This window comes from Drosophila persimilis, unplaced genomic scaffold (genome assembly GCF_003286085.1).
Source record: "Drosophila persimilis strain 14011-0111.01,24,50 unplaced genomic scaffold, DperRS2 tig00000124-arrow-pilon, whole genome shotgun sequence".
NCBI classification, from domain to species: Eukaryota; Metazoa; Arthropoda; class Insecta; order Diptera; family Drosophilidae; genus Drosophila; species Drosophila persimilis.
Window position 1 is genome coordinate 4,785,394 of NW_020825294.1, and position 24,742 is coordinate 4,810,135.

The 24,742-nt window shown below is 43.5% G+C and overlaps 1 protein-coding gene across 5 annotated transcripts in view; it reads right to left on the minus strand.

The window, feature by feature from the left end:
* The window catches only part of LOC6593454 (protein madd-4), a 67,776-nt gene that overhangs the window by 29,077 nt on the left and 13,957 nt on the right, over nt 1–24,742 (minus strand). For 3 of the 5 annotated variants that reach the window (XM_002018700.2, XM_026988039.1, XM_026988037.1), the window contains exons 4-7: nt 9,281–9,394; nt 8,886–9,214; nt 7,352–7,526; nt 4,165–4,309 (exon numbers count right to left, since the gene is read on the minus strand). In XM_002018700.2, the coding sequence (XP_002018736.2) occupies nt 4,165–4,309; nt 7,352–7,526; nt 8,886–9,214; nt 9,281–9,394 (763 nt within the window). Of the gene's footprint in view, nt 1–208; nt 247–4,164; nt 4,310–7,351; nt 7,527–8,885; nt 9,215–9,280; nt 9,395–9,454; nt 9,827–24,742 lie in introns of those variants that run through there. The other 2 variants (XM_026988038.1, XM_026988040.1) reach the window with 2 other exon arrangements.

The following is a 24,742-nucleotide window of genomic DNA, read 5'->3' on the forward strand; positions in this document are numbered from 1 at the left end:
GAGAGAAGAATGTTAGTAGGAGACAGAATAGGAAATGGCATTCGACTGCCAGACTAGGAAAATTTTCTTAGGTTTTTTTTTCTTTTCTTTTGCTTTTGTCTTTGCTGCTGCTGCTGCTGCACTTTAAAATCAATAAAACTCAGGAGCTGCAGGAGGGGGGCGTTTCTTGTGCAACTTTAATGTCACTTAAGGTACTTAAGACACTCACCGGCAGCACAGCCCGCAGAAAAAGTTCTGCTGCAAGATTAACCCATTGAGGCTTCATATTGGCAACTGCACAAATAACGCAAAAACACTGACTGCAAAAGCAAGACTTCGAGCGCGCTGGCTGATCTCCATCGAGATAAGGTTCTATTTTTATATCCACTATTGCACGAGTGAGAGTAAAATTGAGAGAGACGCTTGGCTGCCGCCGCTCTCAGCGCACAGCCAAATATGTTTACGAATGTAGGACAAATGGAATAGTAACCGATTAAGCAGTCGATGGCAGATGTTGAGTCGAGGTGTGCCGTTGCCCGAGATCGCTCTTGTGATAGCTGCTAATTTCGTGCTCGCCGGCACACAAAGAGAACAAGAGCGTAGCAGCTCGGGCAGCGACTCACCTTTTCTGGTGACAACTTGTGAAGGGAATGCTTGGGAATGCTCGGGAATGAAGTGACGACCGATTAAGGCAGCGGTTAATAGCAGCGAAGGTGAGCGAACTGGCTAGCGAGACTATTGTGTGCCCTACTTAGTGTAGGGTATAGGAATAATAAGTTATTGGTAAATTAATCTCACCATAATTCCCCTCTTATGCACAGAACTCTGGCACCCCATTATTGTAGTATAATCGTTCTTTTCAATTCCTCTTTTCTCTACGCCAGAGATTAGTCCTGGTATTTATCAGATTCCTTAGCGAAATAAAATACCAACACTCTCTCTGCGCCAAGTGCTCCCCATAGAAATCCTTGGAACACGCTCAATTCAATTTCTCAGATTTAAAGGGTTAAATGTCAGCTGCCAGCCGGGAATATCCGTAGCAGGAGGCAGCAGGAGAGCAAACCTGTGAGTGGGATAAATGGGGGCGAAAGGGGGGGATGAGCTCCCAAATGCACAGCCGGAAATTGGCAGATGGCAGAGTGCAGCCAGCAGACGACGACGCTCAGGGTAGCAGACGGAAGAGGGAGAGCAAGAGGCTAAGGAGTCACACAATGCATAACGTCATAACGATCTGTCAGCTTGAAAAATAGTCGAAAGCAGAGGGTTAGGAGAAACCAGAAACCGTTAGAACCCTGGGACACGGGATACGGATACGTTGGCCTCCAATTCCGCTATAAATACGCCCTCCACGGTGGAGCAGCTGTGACGCTGATTTCGCAGCTATTGAATTTCGTTTATAAGCTCCATTCTGTCTATGTGTGTGTGTGTGTGTGTGAGAGTCTGTGTTTGAGTGCCTTGGATATGCCATTGTCATCCTCATCATCCTCGTCATCTTCCTGCTCCTTCGCATCATTATCATCTCCCGCTGTCTGCGTATTCATGACACAATTGGCTTAAGGCAATTGGTAATATCCTCTCGTGGCATTTATGTCAATTGTTGTAACGCCAAGGAGAAGTCAGTCTCTTCAGACAGCCCTCCCCCTCCCGTGTGTTGCAGTCTTGCGGGAGGATGGAGCAGCAGTGCCAGCGGGCGGACCATGACCCAGTGGATTTATGTGGCTCAAACGGAGCCCAGCAGGTTGTCACAATATTAAGCTCCTGTAAACGAAGAGTATCTTTGCCAATCTTACTCTCTCCTTTTTGCCGTTTACATTGGGGGAAAATCATGGCGGAACCGGAAATGTTAATGGACCTTGTACCAGCGGGTAATTTCTTTAATGTTTCGTGACCTTTCTATGGATGAGTGACTCTTGATGTAACACTTTTGAAGCGTATCTTTACATAGGATTAACATTTCTGAAAACTCTTAGTTACCTATTGCGCGTCATGCAGCAGCGCCCCTCGGTCGTCGCTTAATAAGCTTCAGCTTTCTGTTGTAATAGTTTCTTACCTCAAATCTCACTATCCTTGGCCCTTTCTTAACCCTACCCCTAATCTCTACTTAACTGGTACTTTCTTTTCTCTTAAATAACAATTCTTTTCCCTTTTCTTAGTTGTCACTTCCTCTCGTTATCTTAAGCACTCTTCCGCGTAGACTAACTTTTCCTGAACCACTCGGAATCTCTGGCAAACGAACCCACACTTACACTGCCATACGAGAGCTAGCACTATGGGGGGGTTGGGGATGTGGATAAAAAACTACCAAATAAATGACGATTAAGTGTTTTCAATTTGGGACAAGGTCCATTAGGACACACAGCAGGGGCGCTGACAGGGCGGGGGAGGAGCAGGACCAGCAGGAGGAGGAGACCGACCAAAGTGAAGCCATCAACCAAGTTGGAACTCCTGTCACGTGCATGAGTGCTGCTGCTGCTCCTCCTGCTGCTGCCGTTGCAGTTGAAACTGCGAAACTACTCAACGAAATATATATAATTGAACATAATTGATTTCGTGAAATGTGTGCAATTATATGCCAGAGCAGCACTCGTTTCGGGGCAGGGGTAAAATCAATTCCATGTTGCAGGCAACCCCCACAGGTATACCATTAATGGAGGGGCAGGACAGACCCCGAACACACTGCACTTGACATTTAAGTGACATCTAAAAACTAAAGACAGACAAACACCCATTGAAAATGTAATTACAGGCCAACATCGAGCAGGAGGCGGCCACTCCCCGGGGGACTGGAGGGACACCAGAGCCCGCCCGCCCCTAAACGATATTGCAATTAAAATCCCAAGTAGAAGCCAGAAATTGATTTTGCCATTTGTCGCTGGATAAGCTCTGGCATTCCTTGCTTCCGACTGGCATTTAGCCAAGTGTCACCTGACAGGCTAATGGCCGAGAAAAGAGCCAACATCCGAACCAAATAATGATTAAAAATTTATGAGGCGCCTCCCCAAAAGGCGCTGCCCCAGGATTAAAGTTTGTTTTGCCCGCCAGGCAGACACCACCAATAATATTGGTGTTCTGTTCAGACATTTGCGTGTCCTGAATATAACTCCACTTGAAATTTGTTCGGCATCGATTTTCACTGCCCGCCGAAGATTGATGGCCCCTCATATTTCGCGCTTTGAGGTCAAATTCGGATGAGAAGTCAGCGCTGGCAGTGTCTTCGATTCAATTAGGGGGCTGGCAGGATGGACTCATGTTTCAGTGGGTAATGGGCGCGCGGATATCAGATTATTTATGACGAATAAGCAGAACAAATGGCCCAGACGTTTGGCTCTATATCTCACATAATTAATACTATTTTGGGGGTTTGATTTCTGTACCCTTTAAGGAAGACTCTTGAATTTTAATTAAATAACATTCAAGCCCCAAAAATGCAATCCAAACTTTTGCCACCTACGCACTTCTCTGATGAACTGCCAATCAAGCGAACCCCCTGCATATGAGCACTTCAACGCCAAGTTTCATTACCTGATGCCTCATCATGTGGCACAGGCAGACGGCAGTGCAAAACTTTCAACTTCTTTAACCCCAAAAACAGACACAACAAAAATGGGTAACAAAACTGGCAGCCCAATTTATGGCCCATACCCGCCGACGCACGGCACGAACGTAAGGCCTAATCGACAAACTTTAGTTTTCAAATATATTATATCCTCAAGACTATTAATCATATACAGGTTGGGGCTCCAGCAAAAGGTAGAACACACACTTTTCAACAGCCATTTTTCGGGGATTAGACCGGGGGGAATGGGACTGGGATTGGCAACTGGGGAAATGGGTAGAAACGGGGGTACCTGCTGCCACTCGATTACCATGCAAACATTCAATCGAAACAAATTCCAATTCAATGAAAATAAATGAGCACGACAAATAGCTGAATGCTACACACACTCAAACCCTCTTAAACACGGGGCCACCCACCCTCTGGTAGAGCAAAAAAAAAAAAAAAAAAGATTACAAACGGCAGTCAGGCACGCCAAGAGCTGCTCAGGCCGCCTCCAATTCCATTCCTGCAACGTTCTTGACATATTCCACTTGTTTATTTACACTGAGGATAGCAGAACAGCCCAGACAGAAGGCTACCAAGGATGTGGGGGGGTTTCCAGGGGGGGAGGGTGTGGCAGAACTTACCGCCGCCGCAGGTGACAGAGCATTGCGACATCGGTGCCATCTCCCAGTAATATAGCGGCTGGGAGCAGGAGTTGCCATCGCCGCCGCACACACCGCAGCCGTCGATTTTCTTTGTTGAACCGATTTTCAGATCGCAGCCAACGCGCTGAAACGAGATAGCAATCCATAGAGTTAGAGCGGGAAAGATACACTAAGACTAAGGGTAAATAAAAATTCATACATAAATAAGTGTAAATCAACTGTTAGCGGTATCAATATCGTAACAGAACACACATACAGGCCATAGATGAGGCCATAGACCATAGACCATAGACCGTACCTTTGCCTCGTAATAAATAAAATATGGAAATCAATGAAAGAAAATCCATTGCATAAACTTAGAGATACTCATCGTGGGGGGGTACTCCCCGTAGGCCGCTACTTGGCATAAATATTTCACATTGTTTTCCTTGCGTTTTGTTCGCTCAGTGGTTCAGGGTCCTGCCATAAATATGTTTTGTATATTTAAGGAATTAGGCAGCAGATTGTTTGTTTGGCATCTGAAGGTTGCACAATTGTGACTGGTTGTGTTGCATGTGACCAAAAAGGCTACCCACGAGGAGGGTTGAGGCAGTGGCACTACAGGCATGTTGCTAGTGTTTTTTGATAGTCGCGCGTCGTGCAGCAGCGCCTCTCAGTTGCTTAAGCTGCCATTTCTTCTACGATTGTATTTTCCTAAGCGATTAAAAACCCACCGACTCTAAAATCGACCCCTTGCCCCATCTCAGACTATACTTCGATTTGCCTTAAGCCTTTTTCCAAAATTATAAGCTCAAAATGCTAACCGTAATCCATGCCTAACCAAACAATTTCCTCCAAAAAGCTATTTATAATTCGTTCGTCGGAAAATCCTGTAAACAAGGCTCCGCCAAAAAGGCCAAATTCGAACGAAAACGTAACCTTATCCCATTCCAAGAAGCGGGGCAGCCAACCTATGTCAAGATCTTATGCAAGCCGCAACTTTTTTGGATACGTTTTTGGGCTTTCGGGGGGTTGGTCGGTGTAAACCGCAAGACAAACAGGCAGTGATGGCGGCGAAAGTCAGCCCGCGGCTTGCATTAAAAGCCACCGTCGAACAGCCAGCCTGCTATTTGATTTATTTCTAACAGATATACATAATACCTATATGCGAATACATATATATAGAACGCCTCTGGCAGCTGCTGCTTCTGCTGCTCCAATCCTGCTGTTTGGCGACAAATAAAACACAACGTAAACCGCATGACATATTGGCGTTTATTACAACAAATTGGGGTGACGATTTGGCGGCATTACAGCGCAGCCAGAAACTAGGCGAAACTTGGATAAGATGCCGCCACACACACATATATCCATGCATCCCCTGTGTACTGCCCCTCCCTTCCGCCGTGAAAGCCAACTGAAACTCAAACAACGCTTCGAGTGGGGGAAGCCCTGGGGGCACGGGTCCCACGCCTCTCGTTCGCTGTTGCTTGTGTCGCCAACTTCGTTTGACATTATTGTAGTTGTAAGCCTGCTGCCAGACCATGCCCAGGCAATGCCAGGACTCGAGGCTAACGTGGGTTGATGGGGAACTTTTGGTGAAGGAAATATTTTCAAGGGAATATATGGAGGAGCTTAAGGAAGCTCTAAAGATTGGACGCCTTATCAAAACTAGATAATTCTTTGAATTTTAGTATTGGAAAACAGCATGTCTACCCCTAATAATAGTGTTGGTTAATCATTTTAGGCTTCTAATGAGACTCTAATAGCCTCTGCACACTGAGCCCATCCCGGGGGAATGGTGGGATTTTTTGACAAATGTGAAACTCCGATTCACACTGCCACCATCCACCATCCACCATCCAACATCCATCAAAAACAGCTGATGCCAATAACAAGTTCATTAAATTTGCGCGGAAGATTTATTAAGTTTATTATTTATTTATTTAGTTTAAAGTACAAGGACATATTTTATGGTTTTAGAAGCGGTTCGGGACATTTTGGGAGAAAGATGTACCAGAAAACAACGGACCATCCCCGAAATGGATGGTGGATGGTGGATGGTCGTCAGTGTGAAAAGCCTATAAAGCACTATTAAAGAATCTATGGCAACGCTTTCTATTAATGTTCGTGTTGGACAACATAAAAACCCTAATTAGTAGTGTTGGTTAACATTTTTAAGCTTCTAATGAGATTAAAAATCCTATTTGGAAACCATTGGACTTATAAAACTATGTTTCTTTCAATTTCAGTGTAGGAAAACAACACAACAACTCTAATTATCAGTGTTAGTGAATACTTGCTAAGAATCGACTTGACAACCCTAATTAGTAGTATTGGTCAAGCACAGATGCATGTCAAATATTAATTCCTTTCAAATTAAACCAAAAAACAGTAATTATTACATATAATAAACATTTCAGTACTCGTAAAACTCTTGATAATCCCTCTATCGAAACTCTTGGGTCGCTCCTCGGCACCCATGTCAACATATCGTCGCATACTTTGCAGCGCATTTCATGGGGAGTTCCTTCTCCTGCTTTCGCTCTCCGGCTGCTACTTCTCCATCGTTGCCCTGGAGCACGCTTTATTGGCATTTCAATAGTTGACTTTTGACGGCACTGCCACTGTGGCGGTGGCAGTACCAGTGGCAGTGGCAACAACTGAGGTAGAAACAACAACCAGCCTGCCGCACCCACTCGGCTGCCCTTTATGATTTATTTATGCGCCCGAGCATAATGATACAAAGGCGGCTTGTGTTATGCAATCTACATACATATACATATGCTTAACGCTCGCTGGAGCACAGGAGGCTTTTTGTTTTTGCCATTTTCGGGGGGCTGTTTCTCGTCCAGGGCCTACAGTCACGCCTCCCCCTCACAGGCTGGGGGAGCAGAAGGAGGCGCAAGCTCCAGTTGCCTGCATCGCTGACAACATTGTCGACGTAATTTATCATATTTCGCCTCGCGTCGATTGGGGAGCAGTTGAAGTGGAAGGAACAGGAGCCAGCCAGCCCCAAACACACAGACAGACAGACCCGACAGAACAGGAAGGAAGGAAGCCCACCTTCCCTGGGCGCACCGCTCTCCGGTACCCGGTCCCAGCTCAAAGTTTGTCTAAATATTACGATTACATAGTAGGGACGGGGGACGGGGGAACGGGGGGCAGGGGGAGGGTCTCCACTCACCTGGCATTTGCCTTGAATGCACATATCCAGACTGCCGGAACGACAACGGGTGCCATCCTTCACCCGCGCCGACAATTGCACAATGACGCTCTGCTCGTCATAGTGCTCCGCATCTTCGACATTTCCCTGGGCCGTCTCACGGGACATGTCCTCGGCCAGATGTGCCGGATGGCCTCTGTAGAAGGAGAGGGAAAGAGAGAGAGATGGTGAGAGAGTTATTCATAAATTTAATGGATAAGTATCCTGCATTTGCCTTCTGGGTATGCCTTCTGGTATACGCTTGATTTAATCGTTGATTAAGGTGAAGGCTGCCACGACGAAGATGCTTTCGAAGATGCTCTCTAGGGGAAAACCCATTTATGCTTCATTGTTATGAAAGAGTAATGGAAAAGCTTCAAGGGGAAAGAATTGGGGGTAGTGCCAGAGAGAACTAGTGACATCATTGGGTAGAAAACTTAAAGCTAAAGGAGGCGTAGGAAATACTACTCTTTGGTTGAAGATGGAATCAAATCTTATTCCATTTCAAATATACTTTTCCATTATAATTTGGTAAAACTATTTCTTTGCTTAAGTTTATATTTTAAGGACCTTGGCAGATGATTTCTGGCTATTGATCTACCTCGCAGATACTCTCCTTATTGCCTTAGGCGGTTCCTATTTCAATATCCATTTCAATATCTTTGTCTCTTCGTCAGCGTCTTGCCCCGGCCTGCTTCGGTCCCCAGAATTCAATAACAAAATACACAGTCTCTGGCCACCAATAACATGATAAGTCCCTCGAAAATTTCCCTTTCCATTACCCACCGAATAACCTGTTTCACTTAAATTAAAACGGAATACCCAAACCTCTAAAATACACCAAATTCAAGCCACTTTTTCATAGAACTAACCCCACTTACCCCGTCATGAATCTGCACCCCTTAAGCCGATCCCCTATCACTGCTCTTCCACACAAATTGCTTCCTTCCATTCGTGCGATTTCATTTGCAACTAAATTGCAGAAATTTAAAGCTTAGCAAATGATTTATATTACCCGCATGCCTCACCACCACCCCTACTCACCCCATACCTATCCCAATTCCCACTCCTATTCGTATGGGTTTTGCAAAGACAACAAATGGAATTACGCTGGAAGAAAAACGCCATACCGGCGGGGATTAACCGCAGAAGCTCGAAACCGCAGTATCCCAAAACCCAAACACGACTCCGCCACTAATTTGAACCGCAAAAAACGACTGTTAGAAAAAAAAAAAAACACAAGCGCAAACAGCTTTTTTATTGGTCACAAATGAATGGAAGGAAGCGGAACTGCTGTAGACCACAGGATATAAAAGGGAACCACCACTTGAGGCGAAAGCGGAAGCCCTGATGAATAATGAGCGCATATCCTGCCACACTGGACTCGGGACTCTGGACTCTCCGGCCCCTCTCTGGCCAGTGAGTAGCATCTGTGAGCACTCCGATTGGTGGGGTGGGGGAGGGGGGGTGCAACAAGCCACGCATTTATGAATGCCCCACACAGCTACATATGTACCTGCAGGTGAGGGCGCAGGGCTCCACGTAATCGTAGTGAGGCGTCCATTTGTAGAGGGTCCCGTCGTAGGGCACATCATTGTAGGCCGCACACTGATTCGAGCGGAAGTCCTGCTGGTCCGGACACGGCTGCATGTTGCAGATGCGATACCGGGCACTCTCGCCCCGACAGCTTCCCGGATTGCTGCACCTACGCATTTGCTGCATAATCCCGCCGTCGCAGGTGCGCGAACATGTGGACCAGTCCGACCAGCCCGACCACTGGCCAGGGCCCCCACTGCTGGAGGATGATCCGCTCTGGCCGCCGCCGCTTTTGGCCCGCTTCTGTTGCTGCAAAAGGAAGGCCAGAGTTATGAAATTCGGGTATTCGGTCATGAAATTCCATTGTCAACTTACTTCCAATTCATTTTCCAGATCGGAGGCGGTGTTCCAAGTGTCATCGAATGCCTGGCTGGCATTCAGTTTCTTGCCCCAAGCGGCATTCGTTTCCAACAGGCAGTAGAGTGTGGTCTAAGGGCGGGACGGTAAGCAAAAAAACAAAAAATAAATATTTGTGATTTTTTTTCTTACGATAAGTGTTTTCAGTCCTAAACGAAACAAAGCTATAGATGATATCAAGCACATCTATGGCCCCAAAAATCAGTGTGGGTGTGAGGCTTCGGCGGGCGATCCACTATTCCTTGGCGGCAAAGGCCCAGCACAAACTCCTGCTTGACGAGCGTAAGACGGCCATCGAAGCGACTCGCCAGCAGCCCAAGGGCTCCCACTATGGACCAAAAACTCGGCCAACTTCTGGCTGCGCGTCCGCACCAAGGAAATCAGCAAGGGTCTGTCGCGCACTTTACTGGAAATTTACAGTTGCAACAGCGAAAGCCTCACACCAGACGAACAATTTGGAATTCAAATCGAAATTTTTGAGTGCTACACAAATGAAATTTTCTCCACGACTGTCGAAATTCTAAAAGTCTCTCAAGTATCTGTCAACCTCCCGAAATATAACAAAATTCCCTGTAACGCCGCCTGCTTCGATTATTTACTCTTTCCAACACTAAACCCACTTACTATCGATAGTTTCCCTCCCTAGTCCATGCTGTAAAGCGATGGGTGGTAAGAACTGTGTCACATATTCGACATTTTCGGGGGTTCATGTTGGAGTTCAAGTACCACTGCCATATTCGAAATAAATTGTTTTCTCTCGCACGCGCCGTCAACGTTAGTCACGTTAACAATTTGCATTCGGGCTTCCTGGATTTCTCTCGGTTTTCATATCGAAGCCACATTAACCTTTGGGACACGCATCACGTATACGTACGGCAGTCTGTTGGGAGACCGGGAATTGAAAACAATCTCCACGGCACACTGTCGTGTCAAGGGTTCAAGCGGGAGTATCGCTCATACGCCGCGTTGTCTGCCTGCGCCTCCTCCTCCTGCTTTATGGCGTGTCGCGGCATGTCCACGTGCTTCAATTTTCCAAATGTGAAAATATACTCGCTTACAGCACACGTAATCATGGCTTAAATGGGTCTCTACCCTTAACAAGGCTACAAGTGTTTCCAGTTCAAAGAGTAGTCGTAGATACTGGGGAATATCAGAGGTTGATGGATCAATCTGTGACTGCCATAGAACCTGTACTCTTTCGAAGCAAAGACTATGCAATTACCAAGATGTTTGGGCTATCCTTCGCCTCTGAAGGTGCCATTCGACTTCCTCTATTCATGCCTTGGCCAGCTGAGTCGGTCCCCAAAATCCAATTACGATTTGGCAGGTTTGCTCAATCGCATGAACCATTAAAAGTATTTATTGATTTATATAGAACTCCAGCTCCTCTTAGCACAAAAAATATGGAACTAGAGCTTATATTTAGCCTCGAGAATATGTTTCTTCGTTAAACGATTTTTTGGGTCCTTGGGAGGCTGTGGCTGCCCCTCCACACCCCTCCACAGGTCAAGGAAAGTCCACAGTGTAAGCCAAAGCTATTATCCTTGTGCCTCCTAATCGTTTGCTACGTATCTGGCCATGTAGTCGAGAGCAAATTACCAACTTTTCGTCTAAGCCAAGGTCTCAGACCACACCGAAACACCCGTAACACCTCTGAATATAACATCCGTTAAGAACAATAAACCGTAAACATTGAAATGGGCCGTAGTTGGCAATCTTAAAGGCAAATCAGCGCCAAATGGACCATACAGAGGGAGTGCCAGTGCCAGAGCCAGAGCCAGAGCCAATGGTAAAAACAAATCAACAGCCGCAAACAAATCCAAAGAGCCACACACACAACAAACATGGTCTAAAGGAGGAGGAGGCTCTGCTGGAACGGATACTCATTCCATATACAGATTGTCTCCTGCATGAAACATGACCCAACCCAAAGAGAATCCCCCTACAAGCCCAAGCCCAAGCCATTTGATTGCAGTTTAGATGTTATCAAAGGGGGATGAGGGGGGGGCTTGGCATGGGGATAGGTCTGAGAATGGGTGTAGTTCGGAGAAGGCTGTGTAAAAGATGAAATGTCCGATAAACCAAGTGTGGAGAGGCAATAAAAGTACGTGAAAAAAAATACAGGCGAGGAAAAACTCTTAACAAAATCGGCATAAAATCTCATATGTCCATCCATGCGGTTAGTAAAAGCTACTAAATTACTATTTATTTACTATTACTACGGTTTCAAGTGTTTCCTCTACCTCTGCTCTCTGCCCTCTCCTCCCCTGTTTGGTCCCTTAATGGAAATGTTAGAAGCCTAGGCGACCCTTGTTGTAGGTATTAGAAAAACAAATAACGACTGGAGCGAGTGAGCAGAGCCCGGGCTATGATGACGACAGGTGGGACCCCTTCTTACATATACCCTGGACAGGAAGTTGGGTATTTGTGTGCGGTTTGGGGTTACCTGAGAGCCAGAGAGCCCGCAGAGAGGTTGAGGGTTCAGTCCAGGACTCTGGTTCACGGGGAAAAACATTAGCAAACAGCAGGACATACAACACAACACATTTTATGCACAAGCATTTTGTGCGATTCCCGGTAATTATTTATTTATGAGTTGAAACAGTTTCAATAACTCACTTTTCCATCCAGCCACATGCCCCTTGGTCTCTCTCTGTTGTACGTCAAATGTTACCCCATTCCCCTCCGTTCATTCTCCGTCTCTGACTGCCTGTCGTCGTCGTCGTCATGGCAGGAAGTCATTGTAAAGGTAGTTAGTTAATGTGCACAGTGGTGCGAAAATGATGAATTTATGGAATACACACAATTACGGGGAATGCAGAGGGGTTCCCTACTAGCTTTTCCCATATTATAAGTAAGTGAAAGGGTGTTGGGGGTTGTGGCTGGGCTGTTGATTGATTACAGGTATTCATAGGAAGTGGTTGTAATCATTGTTGCATGATTATTGTGCAACTCATTCCCTGAGTTGTTGAATATTTAACGAACCTTTAGATAGCTTTAAGAACCCTAATTAGACCCTTTTGTGTCCCAAATCTTACCAAAGTTTCGTTTACTTTTAGCTGAAAAACTATTCTTTAAATAATATAATTCTCATTATGGTATGGTATATATTCGATCTATCACAGCGGAAGCTTCATATGGAACTACTCCTAAGCCTACTGTGTTATTGGGACACTCTTCAATTCCTTGGGAAGAACCTACCTCACTTTTTCTACCAAACTTTTACCAGAACCTGCCTCTATCTACCCTCTTGAAACCTCAGACCATTTCCTACTCCCATAGACCCACTGTAACCCAGCCGTACCGTTGTCAGGGAAATCTAACAGACAGTCGAGTCTATTTCCAAAGACAGAGTCGGGAGACAGTCAGGAGTACATCAGACAGCCTTCGAAGCGGGGGCAGGAAAAGGAAGACTTCGAGGCGGGCGCAGGAAGAGGAAGACTTCAGGGCAGGAGCATGAAAAGGAAGACTTCTGGGCAGGAGAGTAGGCAGAAGGCCAGACTTCGGGACAAGAAACAGAAGTGCTGGCTCGAGGCTAGAGACAGAAGGCAGGCCATAGCCAGAGGGAAAGCTTCACGAGGCGAAAGGGAAAGGGGAGCCTCAGGCAGTTTTTGCATAAATACTGGGGCATGGTTGGTTAGGTCAGGTACCTTACCTGCCTCCTGCCTCCTTCCTCCTTCCTCCCAGGATGCTGCCATTGCGTCTAACAGACGATTAGACTGTCAAAAGATGAGGCAGAGGGGTAGGTAGAGGGGGTAATAGGCAATGGGAAATGAGAAAATGGAGTCCTGTTCTGGGGGGTCTTGTTCAGGTAAACGCTACTCTTCTGCCAGTTGATTGTTGGATTGTTAGAGCAAAAGATACACTCTAGAGCTACATACAGATACAGCTACAGCTACAGATATATGGAATATTCTGTTCTGGATAATGTGTCTGTTGCGTCACGTCAGTTATTTATTCAAAGCGACAGCGTCAGGCGGCACAAGGCACACGGCACACGGCACACAAAACGTCAATGAGCTAACATTTCCGTATGCGAGTGGGAAGGTTGCACAGGTTGCTGCCACAAAAAGATGGTGGCACAGGGGTGGGGCAAGAGGGCTATTTTTGGCAGGAGGGATACGGCTGATGCCGGGATGCCGGGTTGCCAGGTTGAGCTGGGAAACTGGAGTGTCGCTATAGAAACAGGAGAGCAACAACGATGACATGACAAGGGATGGATGGATGGACAGCTGGATGGATGGATGGACGGATAGATGGTTGGCTGGTTGATTGTCTAGTACTGGGTTTTAGGGGCTTTTGGGTCTCGTCTCTGCATGGATGTTGGGCTATGGTTCTAGCTCTGGTTCTCTGTTTCCATTTCTGGTTATGGCCCTGGCTTTGGGGACCTCTGTGTTGTGTCTAACCTGTCGGATTGTCTGCTGCTGTCTATCCATTTGACTGACATTACTTTGTCATTAATTTTCGATGGCAAACACTTAACGCACACACTCGCACTCGCACACACACATATGAGTGGGGGGGGAGGGAGGGTGAAAGGCAAAGGTCAAATGTCAGCATCCCTCCAAAAATATAACCTGGAATGACGCAATTGGAAAAGAGACAGAGACAGAGATAGGGCGACGGCGACGGCGACGGCGAGGGCGTCTAGTGTCTCTTTTCTAATGCCATTTAACTGCTGTAAGTGGCCAAGGGCTTAGCCCTTTGTTAACTGTTTCCGGTTTTATATGCAACTCGAGAGTCGCGACACACGGCGACACGGCTCTCCATATGGCTTCGCTGTGACCTCCAGCAGGCGCATGGGTTGTTTCACGGGGGGTTGGAGGGGTTTCAGGGGTGGTTCCGGCTCTTGTGTGTGTAAATCTGCCATAAAAAAGCGTTTATTTGAAGTGAAACGAACCTGTATGAAGAAAAACTATTTGTAGGCCATAAAAACGGTTCTCTGGGGGGGATTCTAGCAGATTTGTCCCAGGATTGGGCTCTCGAGCAGGGCAAAAAGGGTTAACAGACTAGACATTTAAGCAGAAATGTGGCTATCTAGCTGTAGAAACTATTTTAAAACTATCCCAAAGTTAAAGGTCAAGTTATTTAGATTGCTAGCTATAGAAAAACCCATTCTTAAGGGAGGATTATATTACCAAACTGATTTCCTGGGCTATATTTTTGCTTCGGATAGCCCTAAGGAGTGGTTCAGGATCACAAGTTCTGTTATCTGGGAAGTTTTACAGTCTAATGGTAAGGGAATTTTTGGTATATTTACAGTACATTTTGTTGTTGGTTTTTGCGGACCGAAAAGTTGGTATTTTGTGGGCCTTGCCCAAGGGTATTTTATAGTCTTCGATATGACCTATAAAAACAAAGCTTCCCAGGAAGTATTCCATCCATCAATCGGTTTCCGAACACCCCACACATACGACCTCTGACCTACGATAATGGCCTAAAACTTCAACCATAAAGTATACACCAAAAATCAAGAAATAAAAACCAAAAAACTTTAGCCAAAAAAAAAACATTTCAAATAAAAAATAAATACACGTATAAAAAAGTGTAACAAAAATATTGATATGTGCCAGAAACTTTGTCAATAAATATTATCGATGGTTGGTTGGAATTCCGGTAAGGATTACGAAGGATATGCCAGCAATCACAGAGGAGCCCATGTAATGCCACCAGAAGAAGGAGGGCTGTGGGTGTGGGCCTGTTGTTGGATACTTTGCATGTCCTGAAGTCATTAACTCAAAAATGGAATCGAAATGAAATTGAAATAAAATGCACGACATCCCGAATGTTCAGGGGCGGAGAGAGAGAGAGTTGAGAGGGGGGATAGAGTCAAAAGCAAACAGCCAGAGCGTCGAGGGCTTGTCGCCAGATAGCCAGAAAACAGTAACTGTAACAGAAACCGAAAGAGAGACACCAGAGAGACACCAGAGAGTCACCAGAGAACCCCAGAGGCAGAGCCAGGGACAGACTCGAAAAGAGAGTGGAGGCCGGCAAACGGATTACATGAGAGTGTTACAAATTTGTATGCCTGTTCTACACGTACAAACAGTGCGATAAAGAGGGGGGAAACAAGAGCAGCCAACGAGAGAGAGCGACAGCAATGCCATAAGGAAGGGAGAGAGGGAGTGCGAAGCCGGCTAATGGCCCAGCGAGAAAGAGTATCCAAGAAAGGGAATGCCCCAGCAGTCCATCGTTTCTGCTGCTGCTGTTTGGTACGTGATATTTGCACAAAAGACAGGCATTTCAAGTGGCAAATGGCAGGGACACCCCCCCACCCCTTAAACCATCCAAAAATGGAGTACTATAAGAGGGAGAGGGGGAGAGAGATTGGAGCAGCGAACATGAAATTGCGTTTTCATGCAGACCATTTTCAATTTATTAATTGCTCGCAAAAATGCCAACAAAAATGGGAAGTTGATGTACATATATCTTAATAAGGACATAATTTGGTGGAAAAAAATGCTTTTTCATATCTTTTGTTACGATTTTTGGGGGGTTATAACATTCCTCTAGATCTATGCTAGTTTCCGACTTATTTTCAAGGCTATGCCATCATTAAGTCCATTAAAGTCCTTTAACATGCTTTCGATTGTATGCCCCTCTATAACAAAGGTTTTTTGTTTGATCTTCGGCTCAAAATCCACCAAAACATAAAAGGAACCCATGATATTGCAAGATCGATTCATTCATAGATATATCTTTCCATTTTCCTCCTATGTTCCTTCACTTTTGAGAGTGCCATAGAGCGAATGGATTAAAAATCTTTGGTGACCCCGATTAAGGGTATTCTTCCTTATAAAAACCAGTTATTTCTACTCCAAACTCTGTCGGGATCCATGCCCTTCCCATAGCCCCACTTAGACTTACTCCCAGACCGTCTTTATCTTCTGCCAAATCCCTAGATTCCGCCCCTCAGTCTCTCTCTCTATCACTTGACCGACTTATCCGAATTTCAATTTACCAAATACCTGACTGACCGCAAATTCAACATTGTGCCATCTCCCCCTGCCCTGCCACTGCCACTCACTGTTACCATTAATCATCTCCACAAATGGTACAGCTCTCTGCTCCACAGTGAGGGGGTGGGGGGGGATGGTAGTTCTTCGGTGGAACTTCTTGAAGTACACTACGAAAACACTCACCGCAAAAACTTGTCAACTACGCCTGGGCCATTAACACGCCCTAACACAACAGAACAAACACAGACAGAGGGACAGAGGGACAGAGAGACAAAAACAAATATCGAGGCGGACGCACACGGAGATACTCCTTCAAACAGTCGGACGGACGGGCAGAAATGGTGTGGTGTGTGGCAGCACGCAAAACCCCCAACATATAAACCTTGTGGCTCCCAAAGTCAAATTGCAAACGGAGGAAAAGAAAAGAACAAAATAAACCGAACACTAAAGCAGCTCCAAGGAAAGAAGGGAGAGAGAAAAAAAACGTGAAAAAAAACTAGAATGAAGGCAAGGAAAAATATTTACTACACGTAACAATAAATCCACTCGAAAGGTGGGGGCGGGCGAGGAACAAGCAAAGCCTGCACAATGCCCTCCAGCCTTAAGGACCTCTCGAAGGGCTGTGGGATGGCTGGTTGGTTGCTTGGTGGAACCCTGTTCCCATTTACAACAAAAGGCCACCCCCACCCCTCCGCCGACGAACCCTTTTTGCAGCCTGCAGCACGCAAGGCGACTTTGCCGACAAATTGATACAAAGATTAAATCTTGACTTGGAATGAATCGACACAAAAGCCGTGAACCAAAGTCACACTTTTCCTCCTTTCACCTTTTTTACCTTTTTCACTTTCCCTTTTTTTTTGGGTTGGTAATTAAATTACCCATAAATTATTGATGGATTCGCGGGCTTTAAGGGAGGATCGCGGCGGGTCACGGGGTTCTGCAGGTGTTTCGGGTCACAGGCCCGGGCCCGGCACTAATTACAGGCGCAACATTTTGCGGCACAGGCGGCCATATCAAAATAATCCAGGACAATGTCCAAAAAGAGAGTTTTCCTGCTGGCTGTGGGCCATTTTCTAATTTCAATTGGTGGCTGTGGCTGCGGCTGTGGCTGTGGCTGCGGCTTCCTCGGTTCGTGGGTTTTTTTTCCCCATTTTTTGAGGCTGCTGCCGGCTCCACCATTGACGTTCTGCCACAAATGTGACGCCGAATGACCATTGACATCGTTTTCTCCTCTCGAAATTGGCAACGTCGTCTCTGCTCCAACATTAAAATTAATTACCACAAATGGACAACTCTCATTACTGGTATTTCTTTCTCTGCTTTCTCTGCCTTCTTTCTGTATACTCCATGTACTCTATATACATAATATACATATACACGTACATATATGTGAGTGTATATAGCTGCCATGACTATTGTTATTATGGGAGCCAACGGAATGCCGGAATGGAGCCTGGGATTTCCTGGATGAAATTGGCTTGGGTTTGGGGCCATGTTGCGGTCTCTCGAAACTATACAAGTCACAAAAATAAATCATTAATATTTCCTAAGCAGCAAAAATACATATTCCATGGGGTATATTCCTTTGGGTCTAAGGTGGTATTGAACCAGAAAAAGAGCAGAAATGTAGTAGGGAATAATGAAAAGCAGTTGCAGATAATTTTTGGTTATTTAAATGCCGGAAGAACCTAAATACCTTTAACATTAGATACTTTTATGTTTTTATGCATAATTATATATATTTCAAATAGACCAGATCAGATGGACAAATTACAAAAACAAAGCTCATTAAAAACCATTACTTTTCTTCGAAAATGTAGCTATTTTCATTTAAAGCGTATAAAAAAAAGAAAGCATAAAAGTCCCTTAAATCATTCTTATAAAATATAGATTAATTTAGCGCATAAAATTATTTTTTATTTAAAAATCGCACTTAAAAGCCTTTTAAAATAGCAATCAAATAAAATTTTGTTATTTTTTCAATAGATCTACACATTTTTCGTACACATGTAGAAGCTCATGTATAATGTAGAAGTAGATTTTACCTCCGTGTATAATATCAGGTAGAATTACATTCTTGAAAGTCTTTATGTAGAATTTAATGTGGAGCTAAAATCATTTTTAAAATTGTTTAAAAATTCAGTCTCTCTAGAAAACAGAACAAAAGTAATTTTGTAAACCATGCTTTATGTAAAATTATTTAAAAAATAAATGAAGTATTCAAAATTACTATTAATAGATAATATTCATATTAAATATTTAAATATGTACTTAATATAAAGAATAAACAATTAACCAATTAAAAAAATACTATTAATTGATAATATTCGTATTAAAGACTTCATATTACAAATAAATAATTAATCAACTATAAAAATTACTTTTAATCGATAACATTAATTTTTAATACTAAAAATAAATAATTAATCAATTATAAAAAGTAAGATTTCCCTGCATATTCTTCAGATAAATCTTAATTCCCTCGACAGCAACTAGGGCTAATGGTCAATCCTAGTGTATTTTCTTACTAATTATATGTGCACAAAAGTATATAATATACTCTCTCTCCCAGCACCCCCCTGGCAGAAACTTCCTTCGACTGAAAGTTCAACTTTTTGGTAGCGCATTGAGCAAAACCCAATTCAATGCAATGCCCCCTCCCGCTCCACCCCCCACCCCCCGCCTAGTCCGTGGTGGCGCCCGTCAAACACATAACAATGCCGCAGAAGCAAAATCGCGCCACTTTGGCTTTTGTGTGAGTGCATAGATGAGTGTATGAGTGTTTGTATGAGTATGTGTGAGTGTGTGTGTGAGTGTATAGAGAGGGCAACAAACAAAACTAAATTCAGCTGAAAACGAATGGTCGACAGGGAGCCACAGAAGGACAGAGAGAGAGAGAGAGAGAGAGAGAGAGAGAGAGGGAGTGGGAGAGAACTACTCTGAATGGCATGAAATGAATAAAAGAATTCGGGATTTCAGCTAAACCAAGAGAAAAGAGTAAAGAAAGCTAAGAAGAAACAAGAAAAGGAAGGAAAGGAGTTTAAGAGTCGATACATCAAATACCCTAGGAGATATATTTTTCTTAGAGGTAATAGAATGTGCTTTTTATATACTATATTCATGGGAATTCAATAACAGCTGCAAATTTCACTTTCCAAATTAATGCCCTACCACCGATTGTTTTTATAGCATATTTAGTATATATTGTTCCGATTCTGTAAGCTTTTCCTTCCAGATTCGCCTTAAGAGCCTTGAAACAGAAGAACTGTCACATAAAACCCATAAATTGTTATATATTTAAATAGTTCTTTGATATATTGGACCATACATAATGCTATCTCTGTGCCACAATCTATGCAAACCTCTGTATACCCTCTAAAAAGAGTAGAAAAGCGAAGCCGAGTCAGTGGAGGGTGATGCTGCTGAAAAAAAGTAGCTGCAAAATCATGAAATATTTCGTACATTAGCCGTTTCTATGCTCCAGGGAATATACTACTATGTGGAGTTCCAAGGCTCTCTCTCTCCCCTTTGAACTCTGTCCCCCGCCCCCTCGTGGCATGCCAATAATACTTGCATTTGACTTTGTTACAATCCCAAGTCGAAAACTGAACGAATGGCTAGACAGAGAGCAAGAAGGAGGAGAGAAGTCAGCAGCATCTTAGATATTCCATTATGACCGCTTTCCCATGTCCATTTCTTGTGCTTGCTTTTCTCCAGATCCCTTGGTACATTTTTTTTTGTCCTCCTTTCCTTCCATTTTCAATTGTGCTTTCGGGCTCAATTACTCAAAGTTTTTTGTGTGCCCTGCTAACCAAATGAGTAGACAAAAGAAATTCAGTTATGGCTACAAATGTCATTGGCCCGCAAATTAATTTATTATTTTTCAAGGGAATAATTGGTGTAGAAGTTCTGCCTTCCCCGCCTCAAGTATATCATCATTTCCCTTTGAATTTTCCCCTGATATCCGCACTGACCTTCGCTGGCGGGGCCAAGAGGGTAGACTTCATCAATTTGCAACTTTGTGGCATAAACGTTGTGTGCAAAACGGTTGCACAAAGTTGTGATTATAAACTTTTTAACAGCTATTCACGCGTGCCCACTTAAATATGCAACAATTTCCGCATAATTTCATGCACACCTGAACGAGCGCGGGCGGGTCCATCCGCGCTAGAGGGGGGACAGGCGCAGGGGCTAATCACGTGACAGACTAACACGAAGCTCCACGTGTGCGACTTTGTGGGAGAGTGTCCGTGTGTGTGTGTGTGTGTGTGTTGGGGGATATGCCGCTGAGGCCTTTGGCCAAACAATTATTACGCCCCAGCAGGCACACGCACGGACCCCCCACAAACACACGGGCCTCCCTCCCCCTCCCCCTCCCCACTCTCTCGCTTTCTCTCCCATACGCTTCAACAAACAGACAGGACACACATTTGGCGGCCTCTGTGTGGCTGACAGGATTTGCGGCTTGTGCGGGCAGTCCAACGATGATTAATACCAAACAATTTTCCCTCTCCCCAGCCTCTCTCTCTTTCTCATGTGTGTGTGTGTGTGTGTGTGTGTGTATCATGCGTGAAAATGCCATGCGATTTGGCACGCTATGCGACTTCCAACTGTTGAGCCGTAAAAAATTAGTGCGTGTGGCCCACAAATTGTGGAATTTTCGTGAACCCAACAAAAAAAGACGTGTCGGATAAGCAATGGACATGCGTTTTTAAGTCCAAATTAGAGGCATTTGTTGAATGGAAAAGGTGGCACATAATAATGGAGTTGAAACACTGGACAAGGGAAAATATTTGTTGCAAGAAGTTGTTAGCTCTTCGTCTCTTAATCCCATTCTATAGGTTCTGAAACCCATTCTGCCTCTTCTAAAACTGTAATCAATATTTAACGATACGCGAGGGGATGTAAGGAAACGATAACAATACATTTGTAGCTCTTTTTCTCAGTCGATCTCTTCTAAATCACATTCTGCCTCTTGTAAAACTATAATCGATAATAATCAGTAAATTTATCGGTATTCGAACAGATTTTAGGCAACGATAACAATAAATTTGTGTCTCTTCTTCTCGTTCTATCAATTCTAAGTCCCATTCTGCCTCTTCTAAAACTGTAATCGATAATATTCGATACGTTAATCGAGAAGCAAATGAAAAAATAAGTTTTTATCTCTTCTTTCTGTTTTATCGATTTTAACACCCATTCTGCCCCTTTCAAAACTCTAATCAATATGAATCGATACATTTATCGAGATGAAAACAGATTATAGGCAACGATAACCTTAAGATTTTATCTCTTCTTCCCGCTCTGTCGATTCCACATCATACTTTGCCCTCCTACGACTATAATCCATAAATATCGATTTATGTATCGATATACAAGTAGATTTTAGGCAGCGATAACAATATATTGTTAGCTCTTCATCACATTCTCTCGATTCTGAAACACCATTCCTTCCCAGCCTTCCTCCGACAGTAATCGATAATTATCGACACATTTAATGGCTATTTTTAGGTTTTTTGGCAATTGTCAAATAATTTCACTTCAATCGATCACACATGTATCAATAAAAAATCGTTTCAATTAGCTATCGAACAAATATCACTTCACCCCCATAAAATATTCAGCCACAAAAACAAAGAGACTGCCACCCCACCCATATCCGTTTCGCAAAAAAATCCTTTGACTTTTTACAGCCGAATAGCAGCAAATATTTGTTAAACCTTCGGCACTAAAGGCACAGCGGGGGCATAAATTATGTAGGACGTGTGCCAATAAAAAAATAAAGCCAGAAATGAATTTCTCAACGCTACCATAGGCGCACACACAGACATTTCAAAACAATTAAATAGAGTTGATGTGTCTGCACGAAAAAAAATGCGCAATATTTATTTAAAGGCCGGGAAAACTCCGCAAAAAGTACGGGGTATTTTGCGAGCACCAAAAATACATGCGTGAATAACGGCCACAAATTGATGTACAAGTGCAAAGCGTTTACATATTTAATGAACTGGCTATGAAAACAATTGAAAACGCCAACAGCCAGAGATCGAGGCGTGTCCAATGATATGCGATTTTCTATTAAAGCGAATTAGTCGTGGAAAACGGTGGGGCGGAGGGGGGGATGTGTGTCTGTGGGGGATTATTATGGGTATTGTTCGCCATTTTCCGGGCTTAACTTCAAATTAAACATATTTCGTGCACACACACAACATTCTGCCAAAATAATTTATGTATGAGCCAGCAAGCTCTCTCTAAACGGATTACAAAAATATATTTGGTTTATTCAATATGCGCTTCAGTGCAACAATCAATGGATTATTATGCTCGCTCTCAGATTTTTGTACATTTTTATCGACAATTGTGGCAGTTGCTTTAAGCCTTGGCCTTATGGCTGTAAAAGTCACTGATATTAAGCTGCTTGCTTGGAATAAATTAGGGATAAATATTCAATGATAAGCAATGATTTATTTCCACATTTTTTCTGTGTTTTATTTAAGTACTTTAATCTGATCAAAATTATTTGCTTTATCTGATTCCATTTGTATTTTTGCACTTATCAATCATTATCGAAATTATTGAAAATTATTGAAAATTCTTTAAATACATAGTTATTAATTTGTTTGAATTATATCGAATTGCTATCGAAATATGTGAACTCTTTATTTGAATGTTAGAAGCTTTATCGTTTATTTATATCAAGATCATTAAAAGCTATCGACAATTTCTCACATAAATATCGAAAACTAATCGAACAGAAAATGATCGATTTATATTTAAAGAGTGTAAACACATGTATCGGAAGTTATATTAACCCATTTAATTATTAAATATATATGTCGATTTTTTCCGAATTATATCGATTAATTATCGAAATATATGAATTGTTTATTTGAAAGATAGATCCTGTATCTTTTATTCATATCAATATTATCGAAAACTATCGATAATTGCTCACATAATTATTGAAAACTAATCGAATAAATATTATCGATTTATGTTAAATATTTAAAAGGCGTAAATATAATATAATTGAATGCAATTCTTTATTTGCATTTAAGTGGCTTATTTTTTTATTTTTCACTTATCAATCATTATCGAAATTATCGAAAATTACTGTAAATGTATCAACAGTTATATTAGTTGTTATTATTTATTCTATTTTTTCCTTTTAACTATTTATCATTGATTACCGAATTTTGATCATTTTCTATCGATTTACTTGTAAATCAACCCTTACTTCCAGCCCAAAAACTATCTTGATTTCCAATAAACGCAATAGCTGTCGGCAAATAATTGATTCCGACAGACACTGCCCTGTCGATGGTACTGTTTCGCAAAAGGCAGTCGTCGGTCCCTTATCAAACGACTATCCATATTAAGTGGCCATTAACCTCATCAAACATTTCGGTCGAACAGTAGATACACACACACACATATGTATGTACACACCAGTCGTAACTGTACCTGTGTGGTGGAGGGGGGGAGTGGTAGCCCTCCCATCAAACCCATGTACCTGTGCATTATTTACATATCAGAACCAGCTCGAAGTGGGGAGGAAAGCGCCCGCATGGCAACAAATACAAATACACAGCGAGCCCCAAGGGGGAGGGCACATGGCCAAACAATCGCAATTTACATAAGAGAACAAGAGATAGATAGAGAAGAGAAAGAATGCGAACAAAAGCTTAGCATAAAATATTTATAAATATTGCGTATACGTAATCGAATTGATTGATTTTGCAATTTCACGCAAGGCAAGCAAAGAAATGCCAGGACGACCAGCAGGAGGAGTCCCAGGGCCAAACAACTAAAGGTCACACACACACACACACACACAGGGGTCAGGGGGAGGATACTCTCCGGGATTTTTGGGGCGGGTAAAGTACGGAGCCGCTTAAGTGATTTCTAAGAGCGGATCCACAGATCCAGAGATAAAACACATTATGGTAATGTGCACACAGTAACAAGTTAAGGACACGCCTCCTCACCCCCACATGAAGACTTAAGTTCCACCCACACACACACACCCACACCCACACCCACCCACACAGCGAAAGAGTAATCCTTTATGGCCAGAAAGCCAATGACTCTGCTTTTGACCATCGAATCGGTTGAATTACAAATGGTTTTCCTTTCCTTCGCTCTCTTCGCTTGTTTTTGCTCCATTGGCTCCCCCCACTCCACGCCAAAACGGTTCGAAAAGTATCCGCAATCACACAGCGGCACGTGTTGCTGTCAAGGACAAGGAAACGGATCTCCTTCCGTCCTCTGTCCGGGACTCTCTCCAACTCTGGGCAAAAGGGTTTAGTGTTTAACAAAAAATGATTGGTAATTTGATTCTTTATTACATTTTCCAAAAGGGAAACGCGTGGAGGCGGCGGCGGCTACTGCTGCTTTAAAATTTATGAAATTTGTCCCCTCATTTGAAAGGGTGTGAAATGGTGCGTGGGGGGGCATGGGG